The sequence below is a fragment of the Dermacentor silvarum genome, chromosome 1 (assembly GCF_013339745.2).
Source record: "Dermacentor silvarum isolate Dsil-2018 chromosome 1, BIME_Dsil_1.4, whole genome shotgun sequence".
In the NCBI taxonomy this organism is placed as follows: domain Eukaryota; kingdom Metazoa; phylum Arthropoda; class Arachnida; order Ixodida; family Ixodidae; genus Dermacentor; species Dermacentor silvarum.
Genome location: NC_051154.1, coordinates 195,669,336 through 195,686,033, shown reverse-complemented (window position 1 = coordinate 195,686,033; position 16,698 = coordinate 195,669,336). Strand labels below are relative to the sequence as shown.

The following is a 16,698-nucleotide window of genomic DNA, read 5'->3' as shown; positions in this document are numbered from 1 at the left end:
CACACACACACACACACACACACACACACACACACACACACACACACACACACATATATATATATATATATATATATATATATATATATATATATATATGTATATATAAGACTAATTATGTAATTAGGCGGCATGAATATATATATATATATTCATGCCGCCTAATTACGTAATTAGTCTTACTTAACTAAGCAACTTCTGAAGTAATATAATTCGATGAAAAGCGTACTTGAGAATATTGTACAGCACAATGAAAAACTCCTGATACAGCTTTGTATTGCTCACTACGTGCTACATAAGAGTGTTTTCCCGAGCGTGAAACAAGCCCGCGTATACACGCAAAGGGCCTCGAGCGGGCAGTCGCGCGGCAATTTTGACAACGCAAGCGCTTATTCGCTACAGGTCACATTACCAGTGTTGCCATTATCAACAGCATCTGCCCATGCTGCCAGGACTTGCGGAAACAAGTAGCCGAATGTACTTCTGAAACAAAGAACGCCCCAAAAAGCACTTTCAGGTGATAAAAGCAACAACAACAACAACCACAAAAGAAAAATTAGGGCGATAAATGGGATTCATGCTGCAGTAATGCGTTAACATTATCTTCCCCCGTAGATGGCGCGGCGTTCATCGTTACTTTTAACTATGGAGCACAAAGAACACAAAAGCAGCCACTAGCGCGACTATTGGAACGTGCGACACGTGTCCATCTTTCTTACGAATGAATTTCTTATGAATGAGTTTTGGGGTTTTATGTGCCAAAACCCCGATTTGATTAGGAGGCACACCGTAGTGCTTCATTAGACCGTAGTCTGGATTAATTTTAGCCACCAGAAGATCTTTAACGTGCCCCCAGGACACGGGCGTTTTTGAATTTCGCCCCCATCGAAATGCAGCCACTGCGGGTGGGATTTGATCCGGCGACCTCGTGCTTAGCAGCGCGACACCATAGGCACTAATTAAGCCACCGCGGCGGGTACATTCCTTAATCCATAACTCGTGCTCGTACACCAAACGGGTAAGAGGACCTGAGCGCGCAGGATCAAGTAGGCATTTGCCTATAATCCGGTCCCTACAGATGACATGCTTCGGTGGACGGAAATGGTTTCGGCGAGTAAAATACACTATTAATGGTTTAGTAATGTTCAGTGCCGTTATACGTTCGCTATAGTCCGGGCGGTGATCTTCTCGAGATCCTCTTGGAGGGATCGGAAGTTCATGATTGTTAGAAATAGTGCAATGAACCACACAATCGCCCTATATGAACTGACGTATGCTAAGACATATAATAGTGGGAAGATCATTAATGTAAATTAGAAAAGGAAGGTTTCGAAAGACAGTGCATTGAGGCACTCCAGAGAAAACAGGACATCTAGCAGAGGAATAATTGCTAGCATACACGAACTGCCTGCCTATTACTCCTCAAATTACGGATCCAGCTTAAAGTAAGAGGTTTGCGACTTAAGCGAGAGAGATAAAACAAAGAAGCCGTTGATGCGAGACTTTGTCCAGCATCAGCAGTGATGTCTCGCATTAACGACTAAGAGGACTTAACAAATCAAGGTCATTCAGTTCGAAAAAAAAAAAGCAGTGCAAGTGAAAAGAGAAAGCTTCGGCGAGAAACGGCGTGACCTGGAAAACATTTGTACAAGACGGATGACGACGACAAACAAGCGCTCATTCTTGTCAGGCTCGCAGCCTCGTGTGCCATACAGGCGCCGGAGACGCGGACGATAGTCAGCAGGGTGAAGGAACTATAAAGAAACCAAAGGCGAACGGCATTTTCTTCTTCTTTTCTATTTGCGTTGCACGCCGTTTCTGCCAGAAACGATGAGCGCTGTCGCTTGGCGCGGCCAGAGTATGTACGCTGCAGCTGACGCCGCGTCCAGGTGACCGACTATAATGGCCCGCGCCGCCCTGTGGCCTGATTTCGCGCTCCTGCAGGCATCCCGCCATTGGCTGCAGGTCGGCAACGGACGACGGCAGCGGCGGGCATCGGCACGGCAGAAAGGGAGAGCCCGGGCGTCTTCTGTGATGCCGGTCTTCGCCGCCGCAGTGGACCGCGCGCGGAAAAAGCCTTCTTCGTACACTGGTTTTCTCCCACCTTCCCCTCCCACCGCGACGCGGTCGCCGCTTGCTGGGGGCCCCCCGCGAAAGTTGAACGAGACTCCTCGGCGCGCATCCTCCAGGCGCGATCGCTCTTCGCGAAGGTCCGCACGTTCTCCCAGCGGTTGAGCGGGCATGAACCGACGGTCGCCACAGCCCCAGCGGCCGCGCCGACGTCGCGCTGGCGTGACCGTCAGCAGTGCCACGGCCGGCGTCTTCGTTGTCTGCGTCGTCTTCGCGGTCGCCAGCTGCTGCGTCAGGGTCACGCTAGCCGAGGAAAACGTACCCCCATTGGGAGATGGGACGGAGGCCTCGACTTTCGGAGACGACGGCAGCGCGGCGAGAAATGATTCCGCCGACGACGCCACGCCGCAGCCGCCTCCCAAGCTCACCTGGGAAGGATTTATGCACAACATGACTACCAGCTTCGCGACCGTGCTGCACAAAATCTTTCCGCTCATGGTCAGGGCCAGCTCGGAAGTGGAAGTCGGCCCCGAATGCATGGCCAGCTACTTCAAGCTCTTCCTTGGACTCAGGAAACTCAAGGGCTGGGCCGTCCGACGTAAGTTCTGAGCTGGCAGTTTATTTTCTGCGCTTCGAGCAGCCTCGTTTATCGTTTATTTGGCTTTCGTATCGCTACACAGACTGTCTGTGGCATTTTAGTAGCACGTTCTGGCGGGCTAGTTGGTTCATAGCTTTTAGACGTTTATAAACTGCGCGAAAAAAAACGAGGACACAAGAAAGAAAACACGCACGTGTTGCGCTCGTGGTGTCGTGTGTGTTTTCTTTCTTGTGTCCTCGTTTTTTTCGTGCAGTTTATAAATGTCTGTAGCCATTCGAGAAGCGCACCTTGTCGCTTTCTTCGTGCCTCACTTTAGGCAAGTCTATGTGTAACGCGAATGTTCACAAACCACACGGTTAGACTCAACGGTCGCGTTAGTTGGACATAGAAGGTCCTGGTCATTTCTGTCAGTTCCTCGCATATGGTAGTAGATCATAATCGAAAACAAAGCTAAGAGGCAAAATTTATCTTGAGGTGACAGATATCATCTAGCCCCGTACCACACACATATAAACAAGAGCCAAAAATATAGCGAGCGAATATGGAAAGAGTCAACATTAGAGATGTTTCTATTGAGGATAGTAGCACAGCGTTTTAGGTTGATAGAGAGCCAGATGTATTTAGCGAGGGCAGGGATAAAAGAGAAGGGTCAACCATTCTAAACGTCCGGAAATCGGTGGGGGCATGCTTTCTTAGAGATTCAATTGTTTTAATTTCTTTTATTATTGTTATTATTTGGAGGATGAAACTCCATCGGCAAATCTTATCAGGCGCGAAGTTGAGCTTCACATGCTCCCGCTATCCAAACAATCTGCTTGGTTCACCAAGATATTTTCCACTGTTGCATTCTCACCTGGAAAGGCAATGCACCGTTTTTTATTCGTTTTTGTTTGCATCATGTTTTTGCCGATGCCTCTGGTGTTGTTGCGGTTGTAGTACCGTCTTAAAATGGCACTGCACTCGAGGATGAAGGTACGATTGCGTAAGATTCATGTTAGCTGTACATCTACCAAGGGGTGAAGTCGTGCAAGCGGGACTCGTGCCAAGTTCGCGCCAAAGCGTCAAACAGCCGAGAAACGTATTAAAATTCTTGCTCGCCGGGAAAATGTCCGAGGCCCTTGGACTCGAAATCGGCCAGGTCACTAGCCTTCTCGCAACGGTGAGATCATCGGTCGCTATTTAAAAGCTTGATGCGGAGGAAAGGAAAGTTGCGGACTTGGTGCATGGCTAAAAATACAACACGTGTCAATTCGTTTAGGCGCTAAAACGTCCGGGCTCGTCGAACAAAACGTGAGGGCACGGGTACGCCCAGGGCGCCGATATATGGCTAGACGGCTGCGAGCGGGCTCCTTTTTCCTTCTTTTATATAATAGCCGACGCACGGCGAACTGTCTGCTCTCGATCTCAAAGCAGCCAGAACGCTTTCGCTAACCTACAAGCTTACTTAATTCAACGCACCATATACATGCTGCAGGGGAAATGCGAATATGTCTGGACCTATTTTTTTTCTGCTTTGTTTCACGATTGCTGCAATTTTCTCCGTTCAACATTTCTTAATTCCAAACAGAACGCTACTTTGCAAGATTCCTTTGGGGCTATTGACATGGAGGGGCTATTCCCCAGCCTTTTCAATTAAACACACTGCAAAAAATCAAGGCGGTGATCTGTCATTTGCCACGTTCTTTTTTTCGCGGGCGGCTGTCGAGATATTTCTCTCGGTGGATGCCGTTATTAGCTGACCCCTCGTGAAGCACGTACAGGTAGTAAGGACCCTGCAAACCCAACTCGAAACATTTTGTATACCAAAAAGCGTTGCCTAAGAAGCCTTAGAGAGAAATGTGTTGGTACGCGATGTTCAATTAAATGTGCACGATTGGGTTAAGGTCGGTGCTTAGGGCTGTGAGGACTAATGTCCTCACAACCCTAAGCACCGACCTCCCTCTAAAATGGCAAATTAAGCTGTGATATCACAATAACAAAAAAAAAAGCTTGTGTAGGTGAAATGAGCCTCGGACCTGCTCCCACACTCAAAACAAAGTTGCAGAGGTCTAGGCACTTGGTCATCCGATAGTTGTTAGTCATCTGTTGGCATACGGCTCCGTTCCTTTTTATTAATAAATATGTGTGTAGGAGACATTGGTACCATTGCATGCTGATGCCGTACACTCCTTTCCGCTTAGCCATACATAAGTGATGGCAAACGTAGGCCCGTCCTAAAGGATACAAAAACAACAAAAATAACAGATCCCACGTACTGTGCAAATCGACTTTATGCGAAACATTTTGCAGTTTGGTTTGCCGCTGGCTATCCAGTATCGTTTGGGGTTCTACAAAGCGTTACCAGATGGACCAACATGTTTGTGTAAAGCGAGTATGTTCGTATGTGACGCGAGCGTGTGTGTGACAATATCTGCGAGACGACGGCCTGACGACTGATTTATTGTATCCCGGTGAAGAAACGTTACAATCAGTTCCGTCACGACCTGGTCTGATCCCTCGAAGGCGGTACAATGTCACGTAGCTTCTCAATGCGCTTGGTGCCACAGGGAAGGATGGGGGAAAGTGGCGCGCTCTGGCTTTTACAAGCAACTTCTTGCTCTGCGACCTGACGCACGCGAAGGACACGGCTAACTTTGATAATTATTCGCGCGTGCCATTCTTGCATCTGTGACCTAATGGAAAGTAGCACGCACGCGCCTGCAGTCGCTTTTCAAAGCAGATTGTTGCTACGTGACGGGACGCACTCTCTAATCGTCTCAAACCCTTAGCTGGTGTTGGTACAAGAGAATTAAGCACGCCTATAATAATCTTAGCACCGGGCTTTTGTGCTGGAGAGCCCTGATTAAAGCCTACTTCGATATTTTTGAGAAGCCGAGAGGATTCTACGTACCTACCGACCTACGTCAAAACACTAAAGTGTAAATAATATCGGAACTTGTTTACGAGCAGTTCGCAAAAATGTTCGAACGAGCGCATCGTACAGTGCAAAACGCACAATTTAAAGCACAATTCAGAACACATTCACTTAAATTTTATTAAAAAGTAATAAGAATTAGAACGACTTGACGCACATTTCACACGTATGTATAGTTCAAGAACGCGCAGTGCAATAGGCTTACATGATGCACCTATGGTGCTGGGTAATAGAACCCTGGACGCAATCATGCGATGCACGTTCGGTGCGCGCGTTCAGTGCGTTGCGCGCTCAAAGCAGACGTGTACCTGCTTTCTCCGATAATCGTTAAACGCGAATTCTTTGCTTTTGTCAGGAGTACCGAAAGTGGGGGTATAAGGGAACGTGCACCTCGTGCATTTCCATGGTCATGCAGTCTCCGTTTTCGAATGATGATCTGCACGACTGCCGCTGAAACCGCTTGTGCAACTCCTGCTGTTCGTTTCAACATTTGTTTTCGAGTATGAAAAAAGATCGTGAGAGTAGGCTCCCAGTGTTTGCAAAAGGATGCCTTTTCGAACGGCACAAGAAGGGTCTGGCTCATTGAGAGGTGTGTGTGCCTTGCCTTGACAGCCCCACGGTGCCTCCTCTTCTCTGTGTAAGAGCTTTTGAATGCATGTCGCAAAAAAAATTGCAGAGTTGAAGTCAGTCGATACTCAAAGCATAACATTTGTGTGCTTCTAACCAGTTTCGAGAACAACGCACTTAAATTTTGCCGTGACAATGTATGACTATTCTTGTTAACGATTTTCTGTACCACATTTCTCCACAGTGCGGCCACGTGGGACCTCAAACAACAATGATTTTAACTGCATGAAGACTTCGAGTACATATCTCTTGAAACTGGCTCGAGGCACAACGTTTCTAGCAAAAGGTTATGCTCTGATGACTTCAATTTTACAATTACAACATATTTCCCTAAGTTCACCAAGGTAATATGAATAAAATTTTGTAATTAATAATGGCATTGGCGATAATCGAGCAAATTCTGATATCCGCCACTAATTATGTCGCCCGAGCACAACCGTTACCTTTAAATCTTAGAACAGTACCAGCTTATTTCGTAACAACTCTTAAGCAGTTTAGCACCATAACTCTTTCGTTTTGTTACCAGGCTGCAATATGACTTTCACATGTCCTCCGAATCCAATTTTTTTCTGAATTGGTTCTTTTAATTTTTTTTCAAGTATTGGTGTCCGCATAAGAATATCCGTATTTACTTTTCTTTAAATGGCTTTAAACCGGCAATACCGTAGGAGCTTGACATTTTTTTTTATTTTCTTTGGATTTTGAGGGCCCAAAAAAAGCTATGAAGCTCGGTCAGTAAAAAGTACTTTTGGCTTGAATCCCTGATTCTTAGCAATCTAAGATAATAGTCGCAGAACTAGGCGATATAGCGAAAGCTTGACACGTCCGTTTTGAGTAGGAAGCGCATAGGGCACTCGGGTAATGCACAGGCAACTTTAAACCCGCTGTACTCTAGACCGCTTTTCAAGTCGAGAATACTTGGACCATGGCCGCATCCTTCGCTGGTGCAAAAATCTGTTCGCGCACTAAAGCAATTATTGAAATTCACCGGCCTGAGTGCGAAGTCCTCTTGCGCATCTACCGTCATGCGCGTAGTGCTCACACCCCATCTTTTCCTTTTTCTAATCCTCCTTTTCTTTATCCCAAATCGAGGGTAGAAAACCTGGCGCTCATCTGGGTGACCTCTTCCTTTCCTATTCTTGCTTTCTCTCTCTCTCGACGCAAAATAAAACGCGAATAATGCAAAACAAATGAGAAGGCGTCCTCGTGTTACCACAGTCGCCATTATGTGCAGCATCGGCGTAATTCTGACTGAGGCGCGCGGTTTGTGTATACATGTGTCGCGACCGGCTGTTTAGCGATGACACATCGCACTGTGAAGTAGTCCTTGATATGAAGTGTGCTAAGATATCGATTGCGAGCACTCATAGTTTTTGATTCCTGTCCTTTTAGCTTTCGCCAAAAATCTACGGAATCTACCGCTACGGAAGCGACAGAGAAACAGAAATTTGTACCCGACTTGTCTGGCGAGGCAATGGGATCCCAATCGCTGAAGTGATGTCGTGGCTAGGTGAAACTTTTTGACGCGTTAACCATTGTACTATTGCGCATTTTTTATCTATACACAGAGAACATGAAACCGGTCAGATTTAATTATGGCGTTGACAAATTGGTATACACACTTTTGAAACATTCACGCGTCCGACAAATATAAGCTGACTGGCAATAGATCCTACGTCATGCACGCATTAGCTTCATCTCCTGCAGGGATACACGGTTGAAAATGCTCGGTCAATCAAGCATTTTCGTGGTATCAATGAAAGAACATGTTATTTGATCACAGAATGGCATCGTATTGTTTAACCGGACGCACCCGTTGTTCGTCGAGTTGACTCCATCCTATGTCTAGAAATTTTATAATCTCCTGATTCCACCTTCAGCCTTCACCGCTCCCCACTTCATTTCTTTTCTTTTGGCAACCATTGTTACTCTACCCGCCGCGGTGGCTCAGTCAGCTAAGGCGTTGCGATGCTGAGCACGAGACCGCGGGATCGAATCCCGGCCGCGGCGGCCGCATTTCGATGGAGGCGAAATGCAAAAACGCCCGTGTGCTTGCATTGTAGTGCACGTTAAAGAACCCCAGGTGGTCAAAATTAATCCGGATCCCTCCACTACGGCGTGCCTCATAATCAGAACTGGTTTTGGTACGTAAAACCCCAGAAAGAAGAAGAAGAACCATTGTCACTCTAATAGACCTATGTACTACTCGACTTGTCGAAATCCACTTTTTTCCGTTAACCTCAACTAGAATATCAACTACACGAGTTCATTCTGTATTTCAAAGAAGTATTTCTGCATCTGAACGTTGCTTCCATCATTTTTCTTTCCACCGCCTTCTGAGCAGTTCCTAATTTTCTCTCTAATTTCCTTGTTATCCTCCAAGTTTCGGCCCAATAGACTAGTACAGGTAGAATGCACATACTTAAGCTTCTGGTAAAGACTCGCTAGTGCTTGCCACACGCGTTCCAGCCCACTTTTACATGTCGCCAGGTTTCTTTCTTCCAACCTACGACTGCTTGGACAAGATTAACATACTCCATCACTACTTCAAGAGGCTGACACGAACTTCGCACTTTTGTTTCCTTGCAAGGCTATTGAACGTTAGATTTCGCAGTATTAATCTCTCAAATTACGCGTAGCCATTCCCAGTTCAGGTCTTAAATTATTTGTTGTAAGACATCTGCAGTGTTGTTGTTTTTTTTTAGCAGGACAATGTCAGCTGAAATTCGAAGGCTGCTGGTATATATTCCTCGTTAATCTTACACTTATTGCTTCAATAGCTCACATCTTGAATACTTCTTGCAATGATGCATTAAGTAATAATAGTGAGATTGTGGCTTCTTGCCTGGTCGTCCTTCTCATCTGGTAATGTTTCAATTGCAACAAATTATGGAATCTATGAACTTGCTTGCTTATGTTATCTCTGAGTTTGCTTCCTCAACGCCATCACTACGCAATGCTCCATTGTCATTTGTTACCTCTACTGAACTGAATGCACTTTCGTAATCTATAAATGCCATTTCAAGGATTTGTAATGTTCTGCACACTTCCAGATAATCAAATTAATAGCGTGGATATGATCTGTTGGAAGTAACTTCTCATGAAACCAACCTGTTTCCTTGGTTTTTGAAGTGTTGCTCTGATTCTATTCGACATCACCTTAGTGAATATATTTTACAATAAAAGCAGCAGACTAATTAATTTTTGATTGTTCAATTTTTGAATGTCTCTTTACTTATGGATTAATATTATATTGGCATTAATCGAAGCCTCTCGTACATTTGATGCCATGAGGCGCTGTGGTTAAAGGGTCGCATTCTTTTTGAGTACAATATCAGCGCCTTCTTTGATGAGATCTACTGTTACTGCATCGTATTCTGGTGCTTATCTCTTAGACATATTTGGAAAAGCCATTATAGCTAGATCCGTAGCTAGAATTGAAACTTCCATATATTTTCAGGAATGTTGTCTAATGACAGGTACTGTTGTATTGTACTGTACTATTGTTCAGGGTACTCAAAAATTACCATTATGTCTCCTCAGCCACCTCTATCATGGCCTTGAAATTACGAACGACATTGCCGTATTTATCTTTGACAACATGCATCTTGTTGCTGCCAATGGCAAGTCTCCTTCTTGCCGATTTCATGCTTCCTTAGTCATTTACTGCTTCTTCAATGTTTCATATGTTATAATTTTGAATGTCATTTATTTTCCGCTTATTGATCAATTTTGAAACTCCTTTGCTGTGTGGTAAAGCTTGCCTGTTTCATACCTGTGTGCCTGACCTCTGACTTCAGTAGCACCCTGTGGTGTTATTTTAGCTGCGGTATTATTTATTACCTCTATCATGTACTCAAATTAATGCTGCAAAACATCATATTTGTTAGAGAGCTACAGCTCGAATTTTTACGGTTTCCCCCTGATTGCTAGAGCTTGGTCTGCCTTTTCCCGACAACTTTCCTAATTCCTTTCCACAAGTCGAGGAAAGCGTCAGACCTCACTAATCAATGATCATGACAATTTACCGTACCTAAAATATGAACATGAACTGATCAGTTTTGATCAGTTCATTGTGTAAAGTCGGCATAATTTCTTGTTTCATGGTTTGGAATTTTCCATGTCGACTTCCGTTCACTTCCGTTCATTTCTGGAATAGAACATTCATTTTGAGCGCACGATTATTTTCCTCAAACTCTGCCGACATATCACTTCTACTTTATCTGGAGTCAAGGACATAGTTCGCAATATGTTGTTATCCAGCCTGCGTCTCCCGAACTTTCGCATATTGTAGCCACCCATAACTACACTATTCCGAGTTTTAACGTTTCCCATCTTTAATTCTGTTTCCTCACAGAATTTTTGAAATTTTTAGCATTACGATTGGACGTTGGTGCCAAGTGTACTACGTTTCATTTGTACCGCTTGCTCCTTTATATTACAATGACCACTGCTCTTTCGCAAATGCTCAAGAATTCATTGATTCACCTGCCCAGCACCGCGTACTCGTAAAGTCAAGCAATGCATTGCACCGACACACTAGCATCTAGTGCCGAATGTATTGTGACCATTCACCGGCCAATACAATCATGTCTTTCAGACAATAGACTAGTGTTTTCGCGAAAACAGTACAACTATCTTTATCGGGTTTCAGTGTTTATTTACAGTGAAGTAGTCTGCATGCTTTTCGCTGTTCGACAATCTACATCTGTCGAACTGAGGATATCTTAACGTATCTTTATAACGCCCCCATTCCTCAAAATTGTAAATTGTATATTTAAGTATATTCGGAACTCACGAATGTTATAAAGATGAGTAATATCGAGACGTAAACAAATCAAAAGTGAAAAAAAAAACTACTAGAATATTTTAACCCTCTGTGAGCGTGTACCAAAAACTTCGTCAGCTGTTAGGCGTTGAAAGCGCACCAGGAGCATTGAAAATTTTTGAAGTGTGTTTATAAAACACAGGGAGTGGGCAAAGAGCTGGAACAAGCAACGAATGAAACCAAGATGTACTTTTTTTAAATAATTTTTTTAAGCGCGAGCCAGGATGAGTGAGTGGCGGCTGAATAACCTGCGAATAACTTCTTGGTCCAATTAGTAGCGGCCGAAAAAAAACAAAAAAAAACCCATTGACATGGAAAGCGGCGACCGACTATACAAAAAATAAATAAATAAATGAAGTAGCGGCCAAAAGGGCACCATTTCACCGTCAATAATGGCGCGGATGTCTGAGTGCCCCATTTTGATACAGCGTCAAACGTTCCTTGACGAATCTGTTGGTCAGTGTTTCATGTAAAACACAATGTCCCCTGCTGTTGGTCCCGTAGTAAAGAAACACGTTATTCTGCACGCACATATTCTTTCAAGTGCGTTGGGTACCTTCATGTGGATGAGTTTTTCGAAAACCGCTGGTCGGGACCCCGTAACAAGGTGCCGTGTCTTGGGAGAGACCTCAGCCCGACACACCACACCGATTGTTCATAGGCCTGTCTGACCGACTGTTCATAGACATTGTTTTGACCAGGAGCACTTGGTCAGAGCAATGAAATTTCAGATTAGTACATACTTATTTTACAGAATTACCGTCTCTGAGATTGTCCTAGAACTGAGATTTTAGATTTTGAGTTGTTTTCCGCATGGGCTTGTAGCGGGGATAGAGAGCTGAAAGCTTCGTGGATAAGCAAATATGGGCCTTCATATGACGGCGTTCACAGCTGCTAAGTTAAACATAGACATACATTCGAAATCCCATTTTCACCGGCATACGCTTGAATGCTTTGATTGGAGCATTGTTCTCCTCTCTGCTCGCGACCATCTTCCAAGCTGCACATCTCTTGATGACAAGCGCACATCGCGCAACCCAATCCGTGCAAACGCAGCTGAAGGGAACCATCGAAAATTAATCATTGACACACGCAGAGGCAGATGACATTTACTGCTTTTGTGGATAATATTATGATTCATAGGGGTCCGTTGCAGAAATGGCGCTGTAGAGTCTAAAACGTTTGAATAAGAATACGGACATGTTACCACCCACGCAAGGATTTCGTGGTGTCGAGCTGATGCTTTATGGGGTGAATCTTCCGCGGTGACCCACATTAATTCACACGAGGGAGACCCGCGTGCTCGTAAACTCCTCGTCTTCCCGAATCCAAATAGGACGAACGCTGCTTCTCACGAGTATGCTGTTCCAAAATCATTCAACTTTAGGGGGCGCGTGGGATGCAATAATGTCGCATTCTTGCTGTATCTTTCGTAGTTTCACAATCTTCGGTGTGTATTGCGCGGCGCCAGTCGTAAGAAGAAAGTGAGCTTCAAATGGCGCGACGGTATTGCATGAATCTCGACAAGCATATAAGTTATCCACCGATTACACAATTTTTCTTCAATTAGTGTTGCATCCACCGACAGAATGAATGAATAAAGCAATAATGAATTTACGTCCTGAAGACCTAAAAGGAGGGCTATACAATGTACCATAGTTGAATGCTTCGGAAAAATTATCACCTATTCTGGTCATTGTGTTCATCACTGAAACGTGATCAGTGGCCGTCATTTCTGTAACGATACACTTAATGGTCCTTTTGGCTCGGCCGTCACCGCACCTTCGTTGTGGAATGAACCACTAAATACGATGTATGATCGTAAAAAAGAAGGAAATATGAAACGAAATGGTCCCTGATCTGCAAGGTGGAATTTGTACTTTGAGATTTGAAGATTTACTTCTATTCATGGGGATGGTGGGCCATGAAAGGAGGTATTACGGAAACATCGGCAGGGCCAAAATTAAACGCTTCATGATCAGTAGAGTTGAACTAGCCATAAAAGTTTAACATATGTCGTCTTGGCGGTGAATATGCTACAAAAATGGGACTCCTCAAGGCATGACAGTAATTTGATGCGTACCTACAGAAAACTTTCGTAGCCTTCTGGAAGCGTGCATAAGAGACGGAATAGTTGCTAAAGATTAATAGTGAAAGCGTAAAAATCAACAGAACAGATTAACATAGCGCGATACACGATTCGCTACAATTGACGCTCCGGCATGATACCATCTATACGCACGCGCAGCAGCCTGGCGCATGCGTATACTTGACCCATTTGGGCCGCGTAACGCTGTGCGCAAAACATTTTAATAGCGTGACCTAATCAAGTTCGTGTATAGCAAGGTCAAATGAGATTGTTGTCCGTGCCCCATTTCACTATGCTGTTACTGCGTCCATGCTCGAGTGTTGTCCATTTATCCCATTAACCTTTCAGCCTCCGTGCAGCCATGAGCTGCACGGAGCCTGACCAAAATGGCGGAACTGAACTGCATGGCTTGGCCTTGAATCTCGAGAAATTTCACTCACCCCACAATTTTCTGAAGGGCGAACTTTTATTGTGCAAATTAAAGTCAGTTTGTTTTGTATGGTCAGTTGGTGTCGTGCTGCCGTCGCTCTTGAAACACGTTCACCGAGTTCTTTGGTCAATTTTATTGCTCGTAGGAACGTTTTTCTTGCGCCAAAATAAAATTCGCCTGTCGTGATGCAGCCAGCGAGTGAACAAAACGCATGCAAGGGTGCAACCCGTCCTTTTTTGTTTGAAAAAGAGGCCACGAAACGAAAACGCAAGGGCAGTGAGCTCACTTCAAGAAAGCAAGAACAAGCGCTTAGCCTGTTCACAGCGCGAACGGACTCGCAGTATTGCCACTAAGACGGCGGATTACGGAGAATCGCACGAACACTTATATACGGACGTGCCAGCGCTCAGAAAATACCTGCTCAAGCACGGGGCTGCATAGGACGAGCAGCACTAAGATCGGCAACGTCGCCCGCACTCCTCCCAGAGACGCCTCCGCCAGCAACTCTTGTCCCACGCCCAAGCAGCCACCCTTCACGCCGGCTATATAGACAAAAAACCGTCAGCTCTCACGGCTGGCCCTTCCGAAGAAGCTACAGCAGTTTAGTGTACACAGCGAAGGCCGTGTCCTTTTACTGGCCGTTCTCTTGTCCAGGGAGATAGCCCATAGCTTTACTCTGAGTGTACAAACGCAAAACTCTGTTTCGCATGCTGGCATTGTCGCCCGTAGAGCACACGACACATCCGCGTACGTATGCGGCTCGCACGCACGTCGCGAGCATCACAAGCTAGCTGTGCACGTGGTAGTGTCCTTCCTACGCACTCGACAGCGGCGCTAGATACCTCTCGTGAGGCATTGAGGTTACACGGAGGTCGTGTAGACACTAAGGTTAGCGATGTGCTAAAACCAGCTTCTAACTTGTCCAGGTGATGGGTGGACTGCTGGAGTCCAACTGACTGAACTAGGTGATGTGTTGTGCGTGAGAAAAGACAAGTGGCTCAACAGATAAATTGGGAGTGCGAAACAAACAAACATATGCTCAAGTTGCCATATCTGCTCTGCCTTGCTTCTTGGCGAAGTGTTCCTGCGCAAAAAAAAAAAAAAAAAAAAAAAAAACTGAGATAAAGCAAGAGAAGGTAGCTTCAGTCGGCTACCTGTAATATGCTTGAATGATCCTAGATGGAATCACACTGGTCGAGAGCGTGGTATGCGAGATTACAAGAAAATACTTAGTCAACACTTCTCCATTCGACCTACAGTAGCCTTCATTTTTTTTTTTTTTTTTGCCGGTGCCTCTGATAGCGACGACATTTTCTTATTCATTTTTTATCCAACTATGGTTCGAAATTGAGGTCTGCGCTATCTTTTAAAAGAAACGCAAAAAGGCGCTCTAGCTCGGTGTCCCTTAACTTTGACAGTATAATTCATATCGCTAAACGTTCTGTTAGGTTAAAAAGGCCTTCTCCCCGGAAAGCTGTTGTTTACGTATGATCACAGGCTTCACAACCAACCCATGTCCTTGACAATATGAAAAAAAAATGTTTTGGTTTAGGACACAGCGCATGAAGGCACATTATGCGTCTTTAGAGGACGTTAAATAACAACAATAAATCCGTTTATAGGGGTAGTATCTTACAACCACATTTTCATTAATTTGACTTTAAAAGGTAGATTATAACTAAGAGTCAGAACGTTAATTGAGTTCATGAAACGTTACAAGGTAGCATAGTCGTCGACTGTAACGGGGCCCTTGCTTATTCAGTAAAACAGGCATAAAATACAAACAGCAAAGAAGCAATAAAACGCAATAATAATACACAAACATACAGTCAGAAGAACAATATATACAGTGTAACTAACTATACAACGCTAGAAAAAAAAAAGAAATATTGGAAAGAAATAGGCAACTCAGTAGTAAATATAGACTAATGTACATGTAAGTTTATGCATAAATAAAATATGCAAGCGGTAAGCATTTCTAGAAGACAATGCCAAATAATTTAAGATACCCAATCTTTTAGAAATTAGAACAGGAACAACAACAACAAAGAACAAATTTAAATGGCAATAACAAAAAATTAGCTACCTGGAAGACATTTTTAAGGACACTTTTGGATACAGAAAAGGATGGCGACAGTTTCAATGAAATTGGGAAAGTATTTGTGAACTTAATAAGAGAGACGTCATTTTCCCCTAATGGCTGGCTGTTTACTTTGGGTCGTAGGAAAAATAATTTGATGCGCAAATCTCATGCAAATATTGTTCTTTAGCAAACTGAGATTAATAAACTGATGACGTAAGTCCTTTCTTCCTAAAGAACACAATTGCTAGACTTGAATAGTACGCGAATAGGTAAAATATTATTACACAGAAGTACACTGGCGTTAGAAGTGTAGGAGTGGCCATGAATAATATGAAAGGCTTGGTTCTGGATGTGTAGTGCAGATGAGAGATGACTTTCATACGTATTTGACCATGCAGCAATGCGATATCTAATATGAATTTGTATGAATGCAAAAAAAAAGCATTATGAGAGTGACTTTCGGAAAGAAAGAGCAAGTTTTAATGAACGCCCTAGTACCATAAGCTGTTGTTTAGCCGTGTGCATTATAATCACAATACTTAAGGTGCGGATCGAACTGACCACCAAGAAAGTTTAGACTGTCAAAAAGCAAGAATAGAATGACCTCCTAAAATTACCTCAGGAAGAACAGGTAGCGGTCTCTGACTCGTCCTGAAAACCATAAATTTAGTTTATGTAGGATTGATAAATAAGTACTTTACTTGGCACCAGCTTAATACGTGGTCCAGAAGATCATTTATTTCAAAAACTAAAGCAAATTTATCTTTATAGAAAAGCGTTAGTGTAGTATCGTCAGTAAATAAAACACAATGAGATTAGTGACTACAATTAGTAATATCGTTAACGTATATAATGGATAGTTAAGGGCCTAAAGTTGAACATAAAGGCGCACCTTGGTTTGGTTATTTGAGTAGCAGAAAGTAAATTTTTAGCATGCATAGTTTCTTCCCGGTCACATAAAAAACTTCGCAGCAGATTTAACGTATAGACCGGTTAGCCCATACGCCTCAATTTTGTTAAGTAACCTGTCATGCTTAATGATATCGAATGCCATCCTCT

The 16,698-nt window shown here is 43.9% G+C and overlaps 1 protein-coding gene across 1 annotated transcript in view; it reads left to right on the top strand.

Moving 5' to 3' along the window:
- The first annotated feature begins 2,241 nt into the window (after positions 1-2,241).
- LOC119436280 (nose resistant to fluoxetine protein 6-like) overlaps positions 2,242-16,698 on the top strand; it is an 81,959-nt gene continuing 67,502 nt past the window's right edge. The window contains exon 1 of the mRNA XM_037703084.2: positions 2,242-2,668. Within this exon, the coding sequence (XP_037559012.1) occupies positions 2,242-2,668 (427 nt within the window). The remainder of the gene's footprint in view (positions 2,669-16,698) is intronic.